This window comes from Tyto alba, unplaced genomic scaffold, assembly GCF_018691265.1.
Source record: "Tyto alba isolate M040663 unplaced genomic scaffold, T.alba_DEE_v4.0 Super-Scaffold_1, whole genome shotgun sequence".
Taxonomy (NCBI): domain Eukaryota; kingdom Metazoa; phylum Chordata; class Aves; order Strigiformes; family Tytonidae; genus Tyto; species Tyto alba.
Window position 1 is genome coordinate 9,265,880 of NW_024881261.1, and position 25,495 is coordinate 9,291,374.

Here is a 25,495-nt window from a genome sequence, read left to right on the forward strand (position 1 = left end):
GAGGCAAAAAATAAATGGCAGAGATAGAAAAGAAAACCACCAAAGATTATGTGTTTAGGATGACTGCAAATACGTGGAAGAAAACAAGAGGTAGACAAAAATAGGATAAATAAATACACTAATGAACATATCCTAACACTTGCATTTGTCACATTTAGGGCCTCTACACATGTACAAGTTACCATCGAAATCAGCTAAGTAATATTTACAGCCTCTTCAATTTCGTCTTCAATGAGTTGTCAAATACATATACATACAAACTGTCAAAAACACAACAAAGTGAAATACTGATTACCTGCCTAACCCTACTGGCATGGCACCAACACGCAAAGCCCATGCATTAAATACAAATCTCCTCTAATTATAAATTAATTTCAATAACACGGATAGCATTCTTGATGTACTGTCTGAAAATATCAGCACATGGATTTCTTTCACTTTTATCACCACAAACATTTTTATGTTTTACAGCAAAAGTATAGAAACAGTTTTCACAAAACTGAAGAAATCACCTATGAGTATCACATATATTCCAATGTTATGCATATTTTTCACTTCTTTTACTCATGGGAAAGTTACAAGCAGAAATTAAGACCATTAATAAAGAATCTAAAAACATAAACTTTTCCATTAAATTGCACTATAGAGGCTATCTCCCTGGTAAGACCTGTTTTCCCTAAGCCTCATCAGAAAGGATATAACAAAGGAGAAATCACTTACTTCAATACCATCTGGAATGAACTGTAGTTAAAAGTGTATCCACCAATCACCCACATAAACTTCCCGTGAAGGACTGCCTTATGGGAAGCCCGGCCCACAGAAGGGCTGAATGGCTTTACGTTTGGCAGAATCCAGTAAGACTCCGTGGAAGGGACATTCAAAGAACAGTCTGGACCTGTTTTGTAAACAAATGTGCAATTTGTACAATATGTTAGACAGGAACATTAAATCCAATAAAGCAGAAACAGGGGAGGCTTAATTACAGATGTCAGGATTGCTCATTCTGATAAAATAAACTTTTATGCTTAACAGATGCTCAACAAAAAAAACTTGACAAGGGATGTCAGTCAAATTGAAAGCATTATATTAGCTCAAATTATAATGATCCATTTCGGCATTCTTCTCAGAAAACATACTGTATGAGTCACAAATTGAAAGAAAGGCATAATGCATCATATTTAGACACTGTATAGATCTAAAATGTCTAGTAATATATACACTGCATGTTACCTCTGGAGAAAAACTATACTGTATTTGAACTAAACCAAGTAAGATTATATCAAAGCAAATAACATTACAGTAAGTTAAGTTACAATATAGATTATACTATATTAATTCTCAGGAATAAAAATGTGCCCTTTGCCAATGCCATTCTGCATCATCTTTCAAGTGTAAAATACACTGTACAGTGCTTTATAAAATTAATTATTTAAATATTTGAATTTTATAAAATTTTATACACCATTCTACAAAGCTACCAAAACCCACATCTATATATTATTTTGGAATGTATTTTATCCAATAATTTTTGTTAATTAAGGGAAAGTCAGCAAAATGAATAATTTAGGTTACGGGACTAATGAAATCATGAACAGCAGAAATATTTCTTTCGTTTTCATTTCTTCTGTAATAACTAAAATGTGATCTTATCATCATTAGTTTATGCTCTAGATGTTGGAATAACTTTAAAATCTTGTTATTTAAAACCTAAATATATTCAGAACTCTCCTTAAAAAAAAAAAAAGACAGCATATGCACTATTTGCCTCTTGTCAGTAACTGTACATCATCATTGACAGGCTTTATTTCTAGATGGGGAACACTGAATTTTTTTTAGGACACCAATATGTTCCACTTTAAGTATTATCAATCATGGAATTTAGATTTTTATCATCAGTGATGGCATACAGATGTTGTACAACAGCTAAATTATTTCTGTAATTTGATGCTGATATTATAGGCAATGTTATGTCCCTCTCAGTCTGCCTAACTGGGATAAATCCTTTCCTCAAGCTACTGGATATTACTAAAAGCCAAAACTATTAAAGTCAGACTGGGCATAACCTTCTTTGGAAACTCAGTGTAACAGGCTAAAAAACAAGCAAACAAGCAAGCAAACAAAAAACAACACACCACACCACCAAAAAGCAAACACACAAAAAACCCCCTAACCTGCATCCCAAATGTCACACATGACAACTTTTTAAAAAGGTTCCAGAGAAGATCAGGAAAACTACTGGCCTGCTATGCTTCTCTCTCTACCAGACAAATCAGCAGAAACTATAAGAATGGACAGAATTAGTCAATAGATAGACAATTGCCTTCTACTCTTAAAAATCAGTATAGCTTTCATAAACACAAGGCCTGTGTTCCAAACCTATTGAAGTTCTTTGAAGAAATCAAAATAGGGTGATCCAACTGATACACTGACATGGATCTTCACAAGACTTTTAACAAAATTCCTCATCAGAGACTTTTAAGGAAGCTTAACTTTTGTAGCAAGAGAATGAAGGCCTTTGTATGTCTAAATAACTGACTGTAAGAAATAGTAGACAGGAATAAATGGCCACTTCTTAAAGGGAGGGAGGTCACCTGTGGAATCCCACAAGGATTTCTGCTGGTACCGAAAGTATTCAACATACACATTAATGGTCCTTAAAAAGGATGAGCAGTGAAGAAAGTTTGCTGATAAAGTCAAATACTTAAGGGCAGAAAGAGTAAGATCAGGCTTTGAAGAACCACAGAACACATTCTTGTCTGACCGTGTGACTGAGCAATAAAATTACACGTGAAATTCAACATAGGTAAATTTAAAACTAAGCAAGCTATGGCTTAGATTGACTAAAAAGAAGATTGTCTCTTAACTAACCATCACTGATAAGTAGTAAAGTCACGGGGTAACTCATGAAAATATCACATCAACACTCTGCAATGGTCAAAAAAAAATCATCACATTAGGAATTGAGAACACTGTTACTCCAGTGTATAAATCAGTGGCTTGCCTACACTTAGGAAACTGTGTGCCCCTTTCAAAAAGGAGGTAGATTAGAGCTGGACACTGTTTACAGGAGAGTAATAAGGATGTTCAAAGGAATTTAATGGCTTCTGTAATTGGAACTACTGGTTGACCAAGCCATTTTAACTTGAAAAAATGAAAACTTGCAAGTGAAAGATAGATGTCTATAAAATGGCACAGAGAAGGTAGATATAAAGAGTCGACAATCTTTTTGAATACAAGAACAAAGATTTATCAAATGCAGCTTGGAGAAGCCACATTTAAAGCAAACAAGAGGAAATAGTTCTTCATGCAAAAAGTATCAGATCTCCTTGGAAAGGATGCTCTCCTGACCAAGGATGTTCTGGATGCTTAACTGAGTTATGGAGAGACTGGACAAGCACTTAGAAGAGATTGCTGCTTAAGTTTACTAACACTATATAAGTAATTTACATCAAGTTCATAATTTTAAAACATATTATCTCAGGGGCACAGGGGGCCCCATTTTTCCAATGTGTATTATCATTTTTTGAACAACTTGTTACAATTCCTGTTTATACACAACAACCAGGTATCTAATCTGTATCTAACCAGTGGTCAGCTTTTCCTAGTACTCTATAAAAGAATCATGTCCACTTGTATCCAAATTACATTTGATTCATTAAATGATGAAGACACTCAGTTCCCATTGTTCATTATACTGTCTACCCAGAAAAGATTAATGGTATTTGAATGAGGTCTAATGAGAGTATGAACAATTCAGTATATTATTTCTTATGCATTAATAATAGATACTGTAATAGAATTGTAATCTCAGCAAGGTTTTGATTTGTTAAATCACTGGAGGAAGGACCTCATTTGAATCTAAAAGTGCTTAAAAGTAAACAATTGATTAAGTATTCTTTGATCAGGGAAGACTTCAGAATTATGAAAACGGTGCCTCCAGTCAGAAAATGAAAACACATTTGTGTCTTTCATTACAGCTACCATTCTTGCACAGAAATTTAGTGGTCAACAGTGTCCCCTAGTGGCAAATAATGAAGAAAACACACGAACTACTCGTGTAGGCAAATTGATTTGAGATCTTAATTTTTGGAGACCGGGAACTGCAAGAATTAATACAGAAAATTCAAAATATGTTTAGATGACATAGAATGTATTAAAATTAGGACAAGCAAAAATTTTGTATAAAAAGTTAAGAATGCAAAAATCTCAACAATACTGTTAAGCAGATCAGTGATTTTAGGAATGTTGCAGATAACTTTCTCGCAGCCTCCGTGCTTCATTGCTGGTCTACACTGATCAGGCAGGAAGATGAGATAGAGAGGAAAAGCTCCATGTACCCAGATCTTGTTCTGGCATGGAGGAAGGACACATTCTAAGGAGACACACCTGACCTCGGGAGCTTCAAAGCAGCAGGTTTTTTTCAAAGAACGATACCCTGTGCATGACACACACATGCATTTAAATGACATGAGTTGACCTTGCCACCAGAATAGGCAGCCCTGGCCTCCCTCCCTGCTAACCCTTCGGCTAGCATCGCCACTGGCACCAGTTTTCACATGGCTGCACCACAAATCAGACAAGAGGCATCCAGGTTAAAACTTGGTTTTCGTTTTAAGCAGACTAGCTTTTAATCTGAATGTTCCCTTGCATGCTTCACCTTGCTCAAATATGCATGGCTGTGCCAACACGAGTAAGACTGTGTGGCCAGGACTGCCTCTTCCATGAAAGTGTAAAACATTCACAGATTTATTACAATATGTAACGATCAGTAGAAAAATTGAATATACTGTTGAAAAAATCCAAAACAACGAAGTAATACTGATTTCTATTGAAACATCATTTAAAGAACAAAGGATTTTGTTTGGCTATTGCCTTATAAAAAGCATGGCAAGCATAGAACTTACAAGTATTATTTACAGATTTTCCTACTTAAATACATATACCATGAAATATCACCATTATTTCAGCATAAATACATTTTCTCTTCAGAGACATCACATTCACTAAATACATGCCTTTTGTGCAAGAGAGAGCAGTACAGCTGCAGAACAAAGATAATGAAAAATGTGTTTTATTATTTTCTATGCAAATACAATTTTTCTCCATTTATTTAAAATTGGATTCCTTTCTTATCTTCCTAATGTGTCACTCCATTCTCCAGGGCAGGGGGGAAGGGTGGGGAACCACACTTTAAAAACAGCAAACAACTTTATAAACCTGAATTGGAAGTCAATTATGTTATCCTCAAAGGTAGAAAGAAAAATTCTATAGCTTTAAAAAAGCGATTTATCCACACAACACAAGAGAAAGAATCTAATTTCTATTTATTGAGGAGTTTCATGAACTGCCAAAGTAACAATCTGTTCCAGTCGTTCAAGTCATAAGATCAATTTCCACCTAATGAGAAGACATCATCTACTGTCTTCAACCCTAATCTTTTCCTTTGGGATCACAGGGAAAAAAAAAAGGTATTGCTATGTTGAATATAAATGTCACAGTCCTGTTTACATACAATTTAATCAAAGCATTTAAATATGGTATTTGTTGTTATTCATTCTGTATTTTATAACATCATTTTAGTTCAGAATAATTGCTTTAACATAATTTTTCAACCAGCACAAACACAAATTATTATTACTATTCTCAAGTACCCAATAAAATCTTCATGTTGTAATGAATTTGAGAATACGGAAAATATTTCTGAGAAAAGAGAATATCTAAATATACTCGCAATACAAATTCTGTTGAAGTTTTGCAGAGCAGTAAATCACTTTTCTTACAGGAAGGTGATAAGATAGTAACTACATAAAAATACAAAGTTGCTATGTAAATGAAAAGATAAATGTTGTTCAAGAATGGATCACCAGCCTTCTAATAGTAGTTGTATCCATGTATCCCTACACTGCCATTGCACAGGTCCGCAAGATCAACATGGGATTTAATTATTTCCCCCCCACCAGCTAAATGTTTTGCTCCAAATGAGACTTAATGGTAGGCAGAGAGATCCTGGATAGGTCTCCAGCTAAAGCAGTGTGGTAGCAAGCTGTGCCAGGGCTCAGCCTCCTCCATGAATGAAACAGAAACCCTAGTGCACACAAGCTGATGCTGCTCTTGAAATGCCATCTGGTCGCGATTACTCAGTGCCAGAAAGAGTGGATCACCCACGGGCGATCTGGCGTCGGGGAATCTGCAGGGTCAGCGTGCGCAGGCATGCCAAAGGGGCTGCACTGCCTGCCGCCGGTGCCTGCAGCTCAACAGCACCCTTCAACTGTTTGACTTCAGGTCCCAAACACAAAATGAGCTGGGTTCATACAGAAGAATAAGGCCTGATTCCACGAGAGTCTTCACTGGAAGCACATTGCAAGGAAAGCTTTCCTAGTCTTTTGTGACTGAGCACAAGTATACTTTTTGGTAGACACGGCATGAGATCTGTCATCTTAATATTAAACAAAAAAAAAAAAAAACCCAAACAAAAACACAAACAAACAAAAAAAAACAGATCAACAAACAAAAACAACAAAACACAGCATTGTGCTTCTTAATGTTTAAAAGGAACAGGGACTTTTCAGATTAGCAGTAGTTGACAGTACCCACTGATTTAGAGATTTTGAAACTCCATGCTAATGCCAGCAGGACTTCAAACTCTAACATCTCTGCTAACACTTTTGAGAAAACTTCACAGCTCTAAATAAACAAAAGCTTCCTTCCAATTTTCAAACTATTCCAACGGACAGGCAGTTTAACCCAGTTTTTCTTTTAACAGTGATGATATGACTGGACTTAGAGCTGGTCTGTCTGTACACCCCACATGTTTATAAAGAGGAATACTATTCTCTCCCAGCCTTCATTTTATTAGTTTAAAGAAGCCATGCTCTGTTAATATTTTCGATAGCCCTGACCATCCTAATGGTACTCCCTCTGAGCTCATTTCCATTTGTATTCATAAAAAGGTAGTAACAAAAATGAAGTATAGTACTAAACATTTTCATGTATTTAACTGTAGATTCTGTTACAGATCATCCTGCTAGTGAACTTAACACTTCACAGCCCATAGTCCACAGAGTATGTAAAGTTAAGACTAAGAATTAGTTCATACTCTAATCGAGATAGACAAGCTAGTTTTCTCCCATGTCACCTCCTACACTTCAATCCAAGATAAAACAAATTCTTAATATTCCTAGTCCCTAAATGTATGAATCTACAATTTATACTGAAGCAATTACATCCCACACATTACTCTAACCCTTCTTCACAGAATATTCTGGTCCTCCTTCATATTCCAAGTAACTCCCATCTTTGTATTATCAGATTTCATTAGCAGTCTTATGAGTAGATTATAAAAATTATGTAACAAGATCAGTCCCGAAATCAATCTTTAAGTAGTACTGATCTCTTTCCATCCTAAGTTATTTGTTCAGCACACCCACTCACATTTCACAATTAAGAAGATGTGTTCACCTTACTGTTCCCTTATGCATTCCCTGACTTCTTCAATTTCAGTGATTTCTTATCATCAAATGCTGAGGTTCAAGTAAAAGATACTGTATTTTCTTGCCACTTTTCTTACAAATTATTTTACAATTAACTATATTGATAAATCCACATTTCAACAGTTTCATTATCCAATCACACCAGATGTTGAATTATTTTTTTCCTCAAGCAATGGTCTAGAACTTTACACACTGTTGAAATCAATCTAACAAGTTTTGAGCTGCCTGAATCACTTTCTTCCTATTCTTAAATAAAGCTGCTACAGATAATGAACTAAATTTAGTATCTTCCCTTATCAGGGAGATCAGCACTATCAATCCCCTTCTTGTGTTCAGGACATAGTACTGCATTTGTTCATTAGTTTAATCAAGCGTTTGCATGTTCTACCTTGCTACATTTATGTGCATGCTTTTTAAATAAATATTTCAAAGGTCAGATTTATTTTTAATGGATTACATTTTTCATTAAAACTCACAAATAGTAGGTGACTCTTCCTAAATCTCAGCCTAATTGCACATACAGAGCATCATCAACCACTTTAATGCATCCTACCATTTATGGAAATGAATCCAATAAATTCTATTAAACTTGCTTTCACTAATCATCGGATGATACCACAAAAGTATTTAAAACTGAAGTTGGCTTTTCATTTAACTGTGATGTTCATTCTTTTGCAATAAGGATACTTAATTTTCTCACACAGCATTTTCAGACACTAGATTTCTAATTATGATAGCTATATTTTGTTTACACATTGCACAAAGTCCTCCAAGTATGCTTGACAAATTATTAAATTCAATCTAAACATAAAAATTGAAGAACATGTTTCTAATAACCATTCATGTTAAGCCAATTCCTTCCTATGGACACTGCATATGCAAAATTTTCCTAGACAACTCTCATTTCTGTGATACATAACAAAGTTTACAAATACAGAGTGCAGAAATGGGATTTTAACTTAAAATTGGGGGAGGAAAGGATTCCTCGGGTTTGTGGTTTTATGTGCACATATAGTATTAATGCACATATATTCAACAGGACATCTCCTAAACTCTAAAACTGCAGTTTCTTCTCACTGAATTGATACTCAGACAGGAGAAAACCTGAGAAGTAAAATCTAGATAGAGAGCATTATCACAGAGCAGAACAGTTATAAGACACCTGCTTCTAATTTTTTTTTTCTTTCCAAAACCAGGTTTGTCCAAAGCACATGTTACATCATAGGTTCTCTTCTCTGAAAATACATGTTTGTATGCTTTCTATTCAACAACATCCAGGCACAACAGTCTAAAGTCTCAGATTTCAGAACCCTCAGCATTTGGCACAAGCTCTTTCCAGTGCTGCATTTCAACAGCCACTGCCTGAGCTCACATCTCAAACCACTGCCATCAGTTTCAATAAACCACCACCACACAAGCACAGCTTTGCTAAATCTCAGCATTTAGGAATAAGGTAGGCCAAACAAGAGAGTATGACCTCAAAGCCTTTCACTGAAACAGTGGGAATGAACTCAACTCAGATTATCCTGAAAGACTAACTAAATTATAGACACACATTGACATAGCAGTTCTGGCCATACTCAAGATGCTGTTAGAATACCATAATAATCAACAAAGCAAAATACTGAACTTTACACTGCAGTAGCCATAGCGCTCTTTTTATACTTTCATTGTTTACTTTTCTCCTTACAATGCTCATTTTTCCCTAAAGAGATGTTATAAAATTCAAGCTGCCTGAATTGCTAATCGATGTATTTCAAAGTCAATAAGAATCTGTTCTTCTGCTACATCTTTATCTGTTACAAGCAGCTCTGTAGGGAGAAACAACTAGCTGAACACATTCCAGATTTGTTACTGGTGTTTTAACTTTGGAATAGATCTGATTCCTAGGACTGAATGCCTGTTTGTGGCTGGTGTGCATTATGTGCAACCCTGGAGCTCATCTTCAGGTGTAGTTTCATCTAAAAGGAATGCACTTCCCGTGTTTTCAAACCACCTCATAATGCAATCCAAAATACAGTACATGCGGAGGATCAGATTTGCTTTGAAGGTACTTTACTGATCCTCTTAAAGACTAATATAAATGCACCCTGTAATTCCCTCCTTGCAGGTTCCCTTTTTACTTGCAGTACTTTTGTTCAATCAAAGCACCAATAAAGTTTCTCCTAAATTCAACAGTCTTCAACTCTTTTATTCCTGTCTGCACCCAGTACAAAAGCCAGAGGCACCAATAGCATCCCCACATCACACCTGACAAGGGAGAGGAAGTTTATTGTGCCGGCGCAGGAGCTCTCAGCAAGGACTCCCACTAAGCGTTAGTCACCACTAACTCCTTAATCTCCCCATCACAAGATTGTTTCCTAGTGAGAATATCAATTTTGTGGCATGACTTGAGTTCTTGCTGGTATTTACACCCCTCTCTAACGTGATGATCCCCAAACTGGACACTGTAATCCAATGTTGTCTCTCAAATACCTATCACAGAGAAAGGGTCACTTCCTCTCTCGAAATTCCCCATGTGAAAACTGTTACCTACAGTGATTTGCAAGTCTTCTAACAATCACTGCTTTCTAAGACAGTCTTTCTTTTGCTGACACAGCCTGTAGTCTTTGTTCCCAGATCACTTTACACTAAGTAATATTGTCAATTTTCTAAATTGTGTCTTTGAACTGGATGATTTACAGCTCTTCAAAATTAAACTATCTTTCTTTATTTACCACACAGTGAATCTTATTATCTTACCTGAAAATTTTAGCAGGAAAAGTTATAGGTAGTAATTGAGATCTTTTATAAAAATGTTGTGTAACATCAGACATGACTGGAAAGTTCTCCAATTAAGCACTTTGCTACTGCATATTTTACAGGTATCTATATTTTGAATTCCTTCTATAAAACAGTTTTAATTTTTTTAATATGTGGTAGTCTAGTTATTTCCTTTACATGGTATTAAATCAAGCTTCTTGAAGAAATCAAAGAACATGTCTATCAACAAGACCTATAATACTACTTTTAAAGAGCCTACAAACACATTAATAGTAGTTCACAGTATTTTCAGCATGTCCACAGGCAGTCCACTTAACCCTTTTAAAAATGTGGAATTGTTTATAATCCTTCCAGTCACCCTGAATTTTTAAACCCATTACAGAAGTTAACTGTTTTGAAATATCCTCTGCTCATTTACAGCTTGAGACAGTCCAGGACACAGTATCAAAGAGAATTTTCTGGCTGTAAACACATATTCAGCAAAAGGTAACATCTTTCTATAAACTATCATTTTCAACTTCTTAAACAGGTCAAATAGTGCAAGAGCCACCACTTCTGTGTCAGCCAAGTCCCCATTTCTTTTTTACCAGTGCCTAGCAAAGAAAACAAGAGCAAGTCAGTAGTTCTAAGGCTTCTATTTTCTTCCCTGAGTTACATCTCCAGCCTGTATCAGCAGGCACTGACACATTCTGCTTTAAAATATCAAGACAGATTAGCCAGTAATGGGACAGTGTAATAGGATGTTGTACTCATAAAAGGAATCACTCTTCACTTCAAACTTCAGTCTCCTTTATGTTGCCTAAATATTTTAAACTGATCAGATTTCAAATAATTACTAGATTTTCTTCCTGTATGTACTTCTGAAACCAACCATCTCAGAAACATTTAACATAGTTAGCATTTTTAAAAATAATACTTCTTTTAACAAAAAAATACATTTGACAAGTACATTTTTGTTAAACGTACTGTTTACAATATTTTTACTGTTATTATTTGCTTTCCAAGTCTAAAAGTTTTTATTGTCATAATTCTGTATTTGTATGATTAGCAGCTAATTGCAAATATCTAAAAGATCATTACTCTGCAAAATATACCTAATAATGAGAGAACCCTACTTTTTACTCAAAAAAAATTATTCTATCACAAAGAATACAGTGTTCTCTTTTCTCAGAATACTTAATTTAAATGTGGAATTTTCAGAGATGGTGCTTTCACAGCATCCACAAGATGTCACCATTGTAAAAGAAAGAAAACCCATTCATTGTAAAATATGAAATACCTTTTTTATGTTCTGAACCATGGATTTTATTTATTGCACATTTTAATCAATGTATTCCAATGATTTTTTTTTTAATACAGGATCTAAACTTACTCAAAAAAAAAAAAAAACACAACAAAAAATTGGGGGGGATGAGAGGGGTGGTGTGTGGAAATCAAGACCCTACTTTAGTCACTTGGTTTGAATTACCAAGCACAAGAAAAACTGGACAGATGGCAGGAGTAGTAAGGTAAGTAGAATCTAGCATTGCAAATAACTTACATAGTCACTTTAGAAACTACAGAGTGTACAGATGGAAATAAATAACTAGAACAAATAAGCAAGCAGCCTCCCACAGAGCTTAAAGAAAGCTTGGTATTGTTTTGCATTTAATAAAGATAAACAATTATGTATGCAAGCCACCTCACTTGTCACAGAATATTTAAAGAAAAAAAATATTAATTGATATCTATGTCTGTTTGGTGAAAGTCCAAGGAACAACAAAGCAAATTATGTCTATATAATCCTACTCATTGTAGGAAAGAATAGGAAGGTAACATGAACAGAAGTGTTAGATGAAAAGAAGGTACTAACAGTGGAAGTTAGACTTCTAGTTTTACTTTGTGCTCAAAGCTTCTAATGAATATTATAGCACTGTAATTGAAGGTACAGCCTAGAAAGCATTTCCAAAGATTTGTGACCTTTCCTCATTTTGTACACAGCTATCTCAACTTGTAAGGAATCAGTGCACAAATAAAAGGGTGACATTATTGCTGCAAGTTTTATTCACAATTTCCTTACAAAGATTAAGCTTTCAGAATTATTTTTTTTGTGCACTACAATCACAGAAGGTTCTAAAGGACTCAGTAACAAAGCTGCACTTTTTCCATTCAATGACCAAATTGCTAACCCACTTCCTTTCTGCATGTGCACTGATTGCCTTGGAATGAACAACTTCATTAATTATTAAGAAGACAAATGTATTAAATCTCATGGTGTCCTTGGTCTAAGTGTGACAGCTAATAGGAGTAAAAAAGTCATTTCCTTTGACATGCAAGAAGAAACATCAATAAAACAAAAGTAGAGACAGGAAGTAATGGGAAGAGGGCATATCAGCCAAGTAATCTGAAAGTGGTTTAATATTTCTTTTAAGAGAAGAATGGCAATTTCAATGCATAGCAAGCTAATCCAATTGAGACTAACAGGAATAGTAAAAGATAAAAAGAAAAAAATTCACCAACATCTAGCATAATTATAGCCATTGAATTAAATATTTAATATCTTAAGTAATTAATCTTTAATAAGAAAAAATTATTTATGGTACTGGGAATAGAACTACAGCACATGTTTACAGTACATCCATTACTCCACAGTACATGTCCACAGAGACTTTCTTGTACCATCATAACAAAACACCTTACCTTCCTTTCTCATTGAGAGGCTACACAAATAATACACCATGAAAAAACAGATAATGAATACTTAGTTTAGGAAACACTAAAAGTATGATGTGATGATGTGGCATTAAGAAAGGGGAGGGAAGAAAATCAAATCTATCTAGACATTAAAGAAATTAATAAGTAAGAAATTAGGCTATCAAGTAACTTAGTCCTCAAAAGTGCTCACAACTCTTGAGTAATTACTGCCATTTTTTTTTCAAATTAATGATCCAGAAAGAAGAATGCCCACCAAAAGAAAGTTTAGGTCAGATATTTCTGCAGTATCTTCAGACACGAAACATCAAAGCTCTGAGCCTTTTATAGCATTAAAGTACACACATCCAGGCCCACACAAAAACTTACTCCAGAAATTATTTTTTCATCTATGTTTATTCTTTAAAAATGCTAATGTGCATGCCATATAAGATGCATTAAAAGCAGTTCTTTTTTAAAATATTAATTTGATTCCAAATAACAAAACCTTACCTTGCCAGCTATCATTGCAAACACACAGCTTCTCGCCTGTCAAATCGCAGTACCCATGATCTGGACTGCCACAGTTGGCTTTACAATATGGAATATCACAGGCTTCTCCTTTCCAGTACTTGTCACACTCACAGTATACCCGGCTTGGTACGGACACACTGGTTGTACACTTTCCATGTTCTGAGCAGTTATTAGGACAAGAATTAATTCTGAAAAAAAATTATAAAATAAGGGAAATGACAAGCCAAGCATTTATGACAATGATTTTATCTGACAGTATTCCAATAGTATTTGTTAAAGTACTTTTTTTTCCCTGAAAAATTTCTATGCACTTATAAAACACAAGTTTAATGATGATTTTACAAACAAGTGAACTGAAAAGGTATTCATCCAGGCTTACATACAAAGTCTGTGATGCAGTGGGGATCACAAACACATTGCATTTCAACAAGAATATTGACATTAAGCAGAAGTACAGGCCCTGCCTAGGCAGATCACCATCTATTTTTTCCTGTGTTCCAGTATTAGCACTCCAGTCAGTCCCTTCAAATGCTTTTTATCTCCAGGAACATCCACACTGGAAGCAACTGAGCCATAGCCCTTCAAGTCTGCACCACAGGCACACAGTTAAAGGGTTTTCTTGGGTGGCTTTGGTCCATGTTACAAAAACAGCATGTCTAACTTCTAAGGGGAATAAAATCAGAAAAAAATGAGTAAGGAAAAATACAAGATGGCTAATATCCTGGAACTACTTACTGGTAGCACTTCATGCATAGATTCCTTAATAATAGTGCCACCTGAACCTTGCCTCCTTAACTCTGCAGTTGGAGACGCAAAAAGACGAAAGATTAGGCTGAAAGAAGTCTGTGACTGTTATGGGACTTAGCATTTCTGTGATACGCCCTACCAAACACTGAGATCACAAGCAACTGGACTGCAAAATTATGCAAACTGATCGCAGAAATGCAGGCAATTGCTTGGAGATTAGGAGAGATGGAGGACATTGATGTGGGTCCAAGAGTTTCCATGAACAGAAACTTGGGTAGCATGCACCTCATGAAGTCACAAAAGAGATCTGAAACCTTTTTTGATGACTCGCAGCAAAGGGTTCGGTTGAAACTCAGAATAAACTGTTACTACAAACCCCTGATGATAACACAGACTGCTGCTCCCTGGAGATGTGAGAGCTGGATACTGCTCATAGCGTTCCTTGCTCTTATCAAAGAAAGAACCAAAAAAGTTAGTGAGGAATTGTTCAAGGCTGGCCTTTGGCCAACTGCAGTTGTAGCAGGACAGCCAGGTGACATGTTTTCATTTTCTAAAGACTCACACCACAAAGGACTGATTCTGTTACACTACCAAAAAATGAAAATTCCACATCTGAACTGCAAATGTCCTGGGGGCTTTGCCTAGTAACACACATGGCATTAAAACCACCAATGGCATCAACTGCTGTATACCACAGCTGTAAGGAAGCTCTTCCCCTGACTTCACAGGGAGAATGTTCTGCATGAAGGTGAACAGTTAAGTCTTTACAGAAATAGAGATACCAGCTTAAAAGTAGACAGACATATTCCCACTCCAACAGATTCGTTAAGGATTCAAACAGAATGAGGAAAAACTGGATCAGCATAGTTGGAAGCAGGTTATCCGACTCCAAGGAACACAAAAATTTACTGTGTTCTGAAGTAACTATTGCTGTTCCTAGCTGACATGGCCTTTTAGTCACAGATGCTGTGCTTCCATCTTTCCAAAATTAAAGGAATATGAGTGGCTTATCAAAATGAAGTGAAAGATGAAGTCAAAAACTGCTCTGAGGTTACCAAGACAAGGGAAAAGGAGAGCAACAGAAGCAGAGTGCAACAGATCAGTGGCAGAAAAAAAAAAAATTAACGCAGCCATAAAAAGAAATCTTAGGTACTTGTTTTATCATAAAAAGAGTTACTGTTGGCTCATTTAAAAAAAAAAAAGTATTCATTGCAATAGAAGAAACTGAAGAACATAGTACATAAAATGTTGTGAGTTTTATATGTAAGTGAATTAAAAACTGGCAGTTTTTTCATTTATTTTAATTCTTCCAAGAAATTAGGTAATGCTATGTAGCATGAACCAGATTACCAAGTCATAAAAGAATGCAGAGCACATACACCCATTTCAGAAGAATGCCATGTCATATTGCCATTTGCTCCCAAGACAAACAGAAAAAGTGCAATAAAATCTTCAGGGATAATTGAAAAATATATCTAATTAAGTCTGCCATGTGATTGAATTTACTGATGTCAACTGACAAAAATTAAAAACACCCAGTCTTCTAGACTGTCATTTCCGATACAACATATTTAGTGAGGTTTCCCAAACTCTGAATAGCTATTTATTACTGGTAAAAAGTAGGCAAACCACTGCAAATGATAGAAACAATTTCTATAGACAATTTAACAAAAACCTCTGCCAAGAGTAAAGCTATGATCAGAAGCACAAATAGGAATTTTAAATTTATAAAGAATATAAGAAAAGTATTTTATGTACATCCACATTTGATATGCAGTGCTGGCCTCCGCATCCCAAAAATTGATATTTCAGAATCTGAAGGAACTGAAAGCAAGCAACAAAAATATCTTCAAACATGGGAAAACTATCACATGAAGAAACAACTCCAACAGGACCAAGCAATCCTCTCAAACTAAAGCATCCAGTATAAAGAGACATTGCATGATGTGTCACAAGAAGGTCCCAAATGAGACAGAAGTTGTAATCAACAGCTAGCATATATAAGGAGGAAAAGGCTCAGGTCCATTGGATGTATTTTTAGAGTTGCTGACACACAAAAGCAGAGTGGTGGAAAGCAAGCATGATTATATCAGATTAGGTTGCCACCAGAGAACCTAAAATACAGACAATGAAGATAAGAACTATGAAGGCAGAATGCAGACTGAGTTGGACAATAAGAGGGTAAAGTACCCGAGAAGTAGAGAAGAAATGGAATAAAACCCTTGTGGCTGGAACAAAAATAAAAGTAGGATTTCGGTGAAGGTTTCAAAAGCCATAGAAGTACATTCAGCAAGAAAAACAAGCAACAGACAATCCTAGTGCAAGGTAAAAGAATTGGCATGACAGCAGATATAATCTCCCTTCTTCTCCATATGGCAACTACATGTGTCAGATAAGTACTGGAAGAGATACACTCTAGTTCCACATGGCATAGGTAAAACATACTCTTGGAATGGCCATGTGGGTTCACGCAGAACAATATATTTATCTTTTTTTCTTTTTTCTGTTTTTAAACTAGTATCTTAATGACAAGTCATTACAACCCCAGCTTCCTGTTTTTCAAAACATACCATGAAGTATAATGTTTACATTAATAAAATCAATAGATAAACATTTTACCTGGCTTAGTAATTCTCCTGAAATGATAGGCTAATTAACAAAGTGACTATTTATTAGAAAAAAAACTTACGAGTAAAAAATGTTAAATCCAGTTAGGTTATAAGCAGCATCACTAAAAAAGTGTAGCAATGCATAGCCAGATGTAGTAACTACTTCAGGAACTGTTTCATTTCCACGCACTTCAGGGACTATTAGACCACTGGAAAAGAACATAAGAATAATGTTTTTAATCAGTCTTTAGGAGCGGGGGGGGGGGGGGGACAGGGGTGAGGAAGCAGGGAAGTAGAAAAAAATAAAAGACTGTGTTAGCTATTCTGGCTGTTAATTAGGTTGTTAATCATATAGACAAGGTAACTCATAAATCTCATTAAATACTTATTTTCAAAAAAATAAATAATAAAATGAATATAAAACTTGTCTATGCCTCTGCAAGGCAAGGTGAAGTTTTCTAGGAAAACAAAGCAAAAAGCCTCCTCCCTCACACAGTAATGCAAAATTTCACATCAGATTATTCTGAGGGTCAGTGTATCATTAGTGTAATTTCCAAAACTTATTTTAACTTTGAAAATATATATATAAATATCTCTATCTTTCAGACATGCTTAGCACTCAATGTCTTTCAGCACATGTTCTATTTCCACATAATATTTGCATCTTAGAAGTTTATCTTATTAAGGATTTTCAAACCTGAAAAGTATGATAATTAAGTAACTTCCATGAAAAGGCAATTTCCAATGGAAAATAAAGTACTACTTAAAACTTCAGAAAGATATTAAGATGTCAGTCTTCAATAAAGACTGAATTTAACAAGCAATATATAAAAATACTGAGAAGGGTCACCTGCGTAAAACAGTGCCACATTGCAAATATAAATTAAAATTTATAGGATTCCTAGGCAACACTAACAATCAATAAACTGAAAGACATTTGAAGTACAGAACACAGGAAGAGGAACCTCCTCTTTCCTTTCATTCATGCTACAAGTTCGGCTCCTGAACAATAGCTAGACACATTAAGCAAATACAACTTTGGGGAGTAAGGAAAAAAAAAAAAACACACAAAAAAAAATCAAGCAATTTTGTAAACAATTCAGATGAATTAGGAAACAAGATGTAGATTGCTATAGTTGGGCAGGAAAGAGGGATGACCTGAGCTTTGTCCCCTTAGGAGAAAGCACTATCACTTACACAATTAGTATGTCAAATGTCAGCAGCATAATCAGTGCTTCATAACACAAAATTAAGTACAATTTCTGCCCCACAGAGAATGGGTGCATATATGCAGAAACAGTTTCTGTTTTGTTGGGGTTTTGTTCGTTTGCTTTCAATACAGCTTTGTACTCTATGGATATCCCAAAATAAAACTTCTACTGACTTCAGAGAATTAGGATCCTGTGTCTTCTCTCTAATAAACTATACCCACTTGCATAGAATAGTCTTTCTGGAATGGTTCCCAAAATTTTAATGAAAAGGTAGAAACAGTCTCTAATGCTATTTCTTTTCCCGCAAAACAGAAATGTCCACACATGACTACTTGGACTAAAAGGCTAATAAATATACTCACCTAAATACAGCTATTAAAGGTGCATATATCGAATCTCCATCATATACATACATATGGTCCCAACTACATTCTGTGGCAAAGTGATTAAATCTTAATCTTAGTATTGCATTTGGGCTGAAAAAAAAAAAAAAAAACAAAAACAAAACCAAAACAAAACAACAAAAAACAAACATTCATGTAAAATGTTATTTGCAGAAGTAGTGAGCTCATAAGATAAAGAACTTAAAGCAGAATTGTTCATGCCAACATTATTAAAATATTCTGAGTACTAAGTAAACATTTCAAACAGTAAAATAACAAAATTAAGAGCAAGTAAATATTTCACTTTATCTTAGAAAACTTTAAAAATAACATCTTCAGTCCAAGTCTAATAATCCCTAAAGTTAGCAAGAGACTTAACTTTACCAGGTTTTATCAGTATTCAGAACCATAAATTCAGAGCAATTAAAATATCAAATTTTAATATATTAGCTTTACTTTACAATGTCAGGACTACGAGGCTTAAAAAGTCTTTCAGGATAAAATCACCTACACATCCTCATTCCAGTATGATAGTAGTTATTGAAAATAAAAATCTTAAACTGCAAATTTAAAATAGCAAGCAATATTAGTGCAAGATACAATTTTTTCTCTCCCTCCCTCCTCCCCCACCCCACATCTGGGAGTCAGATTTCACCAGTTTTTGGTAGAAATCCAGATGGGGACTAAGGTTTCTGAAAGGGAAATTTTCTCATATGACAAAATTAGCAGACTCCTAAATATATTCCATGCAACATACTGATTATTTTCTTTAATTTTGTTTTGGGGTTTTTTCTCCCCACTGTCAGGCTTTAATGCAGTTTGTCACTTTAGAAAACATATGCTTTTTTTTTTTCTTTTTTTGAGAGAGATCACTTGGAGAGAGTTCTTTGTTCATTTTTTAAGAGAGAGCATTTTATACATATGTGACATCCTTGTATGTTGACATTTTGCACTATGTTACTGGGTTGCATTACTCTTCAACATACTGTACAGCATATTGTTTCCTCCAGCAACCCATCTCCTGCAAAGAGGAGGAACAGAGTGAAGACCAACTTCAAAGCAGAGTTTGCATACAGTCCTGAGGCATGTTTCCACTTTAGCATAGTGTAGTGCAGTGCAAATATTTCTGAGCTAACTGGGGTAAAAAGAGAAGTCTAACTATGTCAGAAACTCAGCTATAGCCTAACCACCTAGGTATTGAAACTTCTACTTAAATTATTTTGTAAACTACCCATAACTTCATTGCTGTAGTGTTTAAATTACTATCTACATATAAGCAGGCCAAAATTAGATCAGATAGTTCATTACTGTACTGCAGTGACAGAGCAGACATCTAAGGTAACTAAGATCATGACAATATCAAAAAACAGAAGGGTGTAATTTTCTTCTGCAATGTTAAGAGAACTCAGACCTAGCTAAATTGTTCATCAAAATCCTGACCCATAGCCTGGGGGAAAAAGGTCCCACTCAAATTCAACAAATTTGTGCATCTGTAGACATAATAATGCATGTGTCTTATTATTTTTTTGTGCAGGTCTGTATGTTTCTGTGCTGCATAAACTGAAAAAATAGCAACAGACGAGACATCTAAACTGTGGGCACAATATGATTTTAAAATTAAGTACATGAGGAAAACAAGAATGCAAAAGAAAATACTGTATAGAAGCACTAACTTTTGAGCAACATGTAACTGAAAAATTATCATTAGACTGGAAGCATTCTGTACTTGAAGCCGTTCCTGATTTATCACTGATAAGAGTTAAATAAGATAAATAAGACATTGAGTTAAATAATAGGATTCTGTAATCATTTGGAACTTAGGTAAAGGTACTCAAGCAGGCAACAAATTTATCAAGGGTTTTGAGAGCTTACAGTACTGGCCAAATTCCAATGTCGGCCTAACTTTTGCCAGCAATCTGAACAGGAGTGGAATCTGGCCAACTCAGAACAGTCCTGAAAATCCTAATTCAACATATTTTTTTAAATCTTTATAACATTTAAACAAAAACAAAACAAACAAAAAATATCCCAAACTGTTTACATTGTATCCAGATGCAGTTTCTACTTGAAGAGTTCTTCAGATCTCTAGAATACACAGTACCAAACTGTCAGAAAATTTAAGCTTTGAAAATAAATACTTACTATCCTTCAATTAACCATGTACATTTAGTTTTATATTTATAATTTATTGGTCCATCTGTTAAATATCCAGAAGGTTCTGTTAACCTACAAGAGAAAAAACAGTGCTGTAGTAAACCAGACACAACACAACAGAACAAACATCCTCAACATGCCAATAGATTCTTTCTGGAGGGAAAGAAAATTTAGGGTGGGGAAAAGTGTCAAGTCTCTCTTCGTATTTCTTGTCACACTATTTTTGCTTATAAAAACTAGAATTCTGATTAGTCTATATAATTGGTTTGCTTTCTTACCCTAGGCAATCACAAGACTTCTAATTTTTCTAGTTCAGTAGCAGGCAAATACTCATACAATTTAAATTATCCTTCACACAGAATAGATCCAAGACAACGTAAAGGGTTTAAGAGTATTTTGGCTTGGTTGGTTTGTTTCTTTTGCCATTGCCTTACATCTTACTTCTGAAATTAGACCACAGCAGCAGCAGGAAGGCTGTTCTAGATCAATATAAATTAAGGCATGAACTATAAATTTAAATAAGCATATCTTCCAGCCTGTCCCCCTCTTACTTCTGGTCAGTGATGTGACATTGGAAAGCAGAACAACACTGGACTACTCAGAAACTAAATAAAATGCATATGAACAGCTCTAAAAGGTCAGATGAAAATAACGATGCAGCCCAGTACCCTGTCTCTGTCAGTGGCCTACAGCAGATACCCCAGCAACAAAGTTAAAACCCTAGAGATGCTCCCCATGGCATTACACCACCTTCAACAATTTGCAGCTCAGAATGATTCTCAGCCAGAGGTTGTGCCTCTGTACTGGCTTTGGGTGAATGTTTCTCCCAGGGGTTTGCCCATGTAATCCCATGTAAACTTGTAGCATCTAGAATGTCCTGCAGCAGTGATTTCCACACATTTATAGACATTTCAACTGTTTTTGTCCTAAGCTTACCTTTTGGCAATTTCATCTAACATCCTTAGGTCTAGTGTTGGATGAGACGAACAGTACCCTGTTCACGTGCTTTATCCCACTCAAAATGTAATGAACTGTATTGTTCCCCCCCTTCTCTCCACTGTCACTTTTCCTACCTACGAAATCCTTGCTTGTTTAGTACTTTCTCATATGGAGTAACTATTTTTAATCATTCCTACAGCAGGTATTTAATATTTATTTTCTATTCTCCTATACCATCTCTAAGACACAACAGAGATCAGCATACCATATTCAAGATGCAAGTGAATCATGAATATGTACAGTAGCATAATAATGATTTCCACTTCATTCTCTATTCCCATCCTAAAATTTTATTTGCTCTTTCAACAACTACTACGCTGACACAACTAGCTGCTATAACTTTTTTCTGAGTAATGATAGTTTGAGATTCATTACATATAGAAATTCACTTAGTGTAAAAATAGAACTTTTTTCCTCCATTCATATATATATACAACTTCAATTAATCTATACAGTGATAAAATAACAGATGAAATTCAATAATCTATTACCATAAAACCTTTCTGAAAGAGTTTAGTATCTTCATTATTTACCCCACTTTTCTACTTTCTTTATGATTATGTTCTACAGTTCAGGCCTTAACACACGTCTAATGGGATTACTCCTCCAGCAAAACTGACCGTCCTTCTCTTTAAAATGTTACAATAATAATAACGAATATAAAACGCTACAGAAATGCTGATTGTCATGGTTTAATCCCAGCCAGCTACTAAGCCCCACAGAGCCGCTCACTCACTCCACCCCACGGGATGAGGGAGAGAATCAGAAGAGTAAAAGTGAGAAAACTCGTGGGTTGAGGTAAAGACAGTTTAATAGGTAAAGCAAAAGCCATGCACACAAGCAAAGCAAAACAGGGAATTCATTCACCACTTCCCATGGGCAGGCAGGTGCTCAGCCATCCCCAGGACAGCTGGGCTCCATCTTGTGTAACGATTACTCGGGAAGACAAATGCCGTAACTCCAAATGTCCCCCCTTTTCTTCTTCCCCCAGATTTATATGCTAAGCATGACATCATATAGTATAGAATACCCCTTTGGTCAGTTGGGGTCAGCTGTCCCAACCGTGTCCCCTCTTAACTTTTCACTGGCAGAGCATGCGAAACTGAAAAATCCTCGATTTAGGATAAACCCTACTTAGCAACAACTAAAACATCAGTGTGTTATCAACATTATTCTCATACTAAATGCAAGATCCAGCATACGGCACTGTACCAGCTACTAGGAAGAAAATTAACTCTGTCCTAGCCAAAACCAGGACACTAGTGGAGTTCATAAGCAAAGCGATGACTGATGAGGCACAGCTGGTAACTCCCACTCCTCCCTTGCTGCGCAGCGGTGAAGCAGCAGCAATGGCCACAGGGAAAGGCTAACCATGCTCCTGCCAGGTGCTCTCATGTGAATCAGTGCCTGGCCACAGAAGACTTTTGCTTGAAAAAAGCAAGAGACATGTGTAGTTTAAGTTTATAATATTTCTTTCTGTTAAGAAATACCAACTTTACCTAAAGGTATACTTTCATGTTTATACACATGAAAAGCAGTTTTTTCAGGCTTGTTTCTGTCTCCTTTACATATTAATTACAATGTTTGGACAGTGCTGAACATGATATCAACTTACAACTTAGCAGTCTAAGTCACACATCACTGATTTTGAAATCAGGCTAATATTGATGCTTGGTCCCTAGCAGAACCTTAGTGTGCTATCATATGGTTATATACAGATGTAAAGTCTTATATAGCAAGCCACAGAACGTTTATTTAGCTGCAAGAAATATGAAATATGTTAAATATTCATTTGCAGTCATGACCATTGCCACCTTAGTAGCTGTATAATGCAATGGAGGTGACTTAAAAGAGTTGGTTTTATTAGATCAGCCCTTTGGCACTAGTAAAGTACAAACAATTTCCCTCTTCGCCTAGGGTGATAATTTTTTGATAAATCGTTTCTTTCAGAAGAGTAGATAGCCTTTGAAGCAGTTACTGCACTTGCTGAAAAACATAAAGAATAAATAAGAACATAATATTGTAATAATAGGTGTGGAAAATGGTAAAACACAGGATCTGTTCTATTTAAAATAAATAAACAGCAAGACAGAGGCGTATTACTTCAAGTTTCTTGAGTCATACCAAGAACTTGTCTGTTTCATTTTTACTTCCAAACATTATCAAATCCCATAAATAATCAGTACTACTTTCACATAACCTCTTACCAAATCAAGGGCAGTACTCTCTATCATGTAATGCCAGATACTCATGGACATAGCTTTGCTCTGTCACTAACAGTGATCCTGTCAAACAATCAAACTTCTGGTGAGCCAACATGACTACACACTCTTTAGTCACAGAAATGGAATAGCCAGAATGATGCCTACATGCTGCACCCCACCCCCTGTTCATTGCCAAGAAGGCTTCAGGGATGAGGGGACAGCCAGAACAATTTGTGTGACCTGCTTAAGCACCACAGGTTTATCACACTTAGACTCCAGCTTTCTAAACAGAACGCTCAGAGGAACAGCTGATGTTGTATATTGTCATTTTAAATAGCACGCCAGCTTTCATAAACACAACAATATTTTTTTAGTTGGCAGGGTTATAATCAAAACCTATAAAGAATTAGAGACGCATGCCAAGAGAATATTTTCCTTTTCTGTATGCTGTAAAAGAGATCTACCAAATTACAGAAACAAGTCAGGATGCTGCACAGCAGAGTTAAAGACATTCAGAAGCATCAGATTAGTCACCAAGCTAATCAGTCAGTAATAGCTTACGTGAAAGATCCATGGCACTAGAGGCTGTTTCATCCAGCAGACAGACATATACCAGAAACACAAGGGCTAAAGGCTGAAGTCAACACAGGGCAACCGAAACATGCAACAAATGGATATTCCCCTGGAATATCACCACTGTTATAAAATAACTGCAAATATAATTGAGTTAAATGTTACCATTGTAAATTCTATATTCTGCAGAGACTTTAAATCAATATTGATGCATTTCAAGAAAGGAGAAAAGTATGTTCTAGTTCAGTCATAAATTATTGGTCCTAAATGAAGGAGTAGTCAGATGAAATCTATAGCCTGCAATACATAAGACGTCAGAGCAGGTTATTAAAATGGCCCTTCCTGGCTGTAATATTTATAGATCTGGAAAATGCAGTCATGTCATCTCCTGTGTCTTCCTGTAAAAGAAGAGTATCATCAAATCTTTCAGAAAGGGGCACTAATTTAAACCAGAGAAGTCACTGGGTATTTGCTGTCATCAGCAGAACATGGAGATCTACAAAACTGCTGGCAGATAGATATACAGAAGTCTGATTTATAATACAAGTACATTAGGAGAAAGAAAGCATAAGGCACTTTGATAATATTACAAATATTCACTGTTTAATAAAAGAAAGGGTTATGAAGAGGTTCATTTATCTCTATGTTACTTACTGTCACATTTCTAGTCAGAATTTTATGAAATGTTGGATTACTCTGCAATTCCTACTTCAGATATATCTGGATATAAGATACAGAGGATATCTTGCTATATGGATTCATCTCAATATCAGTATTTGTGTGTCAGCCAAGGACTATTCTCTTCATTGTTGCAAAGTTTTGCTCCATCTCCTTTTCATCCTCTATGAAAATTTGTTTAGCTAAAATAAATAAAAATCAATGACTATGCTTCAAAGTTATAAGATCAAAACCTTCATAAATACAAGTAGGGGCAATCTTTCTAGCTCAAGATTTTGCGTCTAACCTTTACAGCAGGGATACATCATGTATCCTGGATGAGATCAGCTGAATACATTAAGAAAGGAGGAAAAAAAAAAATTTAGACCACCTTAAAGAACAAACCAGAGTTAGTGAGCACTATGATATCAGAAAGAAATAGAGAAGAGATCAAGAAGTCATTTCTTATATCAAAATTTTAAGTGACAGACTAATAAGGTT

The 25,495-nt window shown here is 35.5% G+C and overlaps 1 protein-coding gene across 11 annotated transcripts in view; it reads right to left on the reverse strand.

Moving 5' to 3' along the window:
- The window catches only part of ATRNL1 (attractin like 1), a 519,346-nt gene that overhangs the window by 458,095 nt on the left and 35,756 nt on the right, over nucleotides 1-25,495 (reverse strand). For all 11 annotated transcript variants that reach the window (XM_032988565.2, XM_032988564.2, XM_032988569.2 and 8 more), the window contains exons 2-6: nucleotides 20,550-20,633; nucleotides 18,387-18,500; nucleotides 16,894-17,022; nucleotides 13,437-13,645; nucleotides 721-895 (exon numbers count right to left, since the gene is read on the reverse strand). In XM_032988565.2, coding sequence (XP_032844456.2) covers nucleotides 721-895; nucleotides 13,437-13,645; nucleotides 16,894-17,022; nucleotides 18,387-18,500; nucleotides 20,550-20,633 — 711 coding nt within the window. The remainder of the gene's footprint in view (nucleotides 1-720; nucleotides 896-13,436; nucleotides 13,646-16,893; nucleotides 17,023-18,386; nucleotides 18,501-20,549; nucleotides 20,634-25,495) is intronic.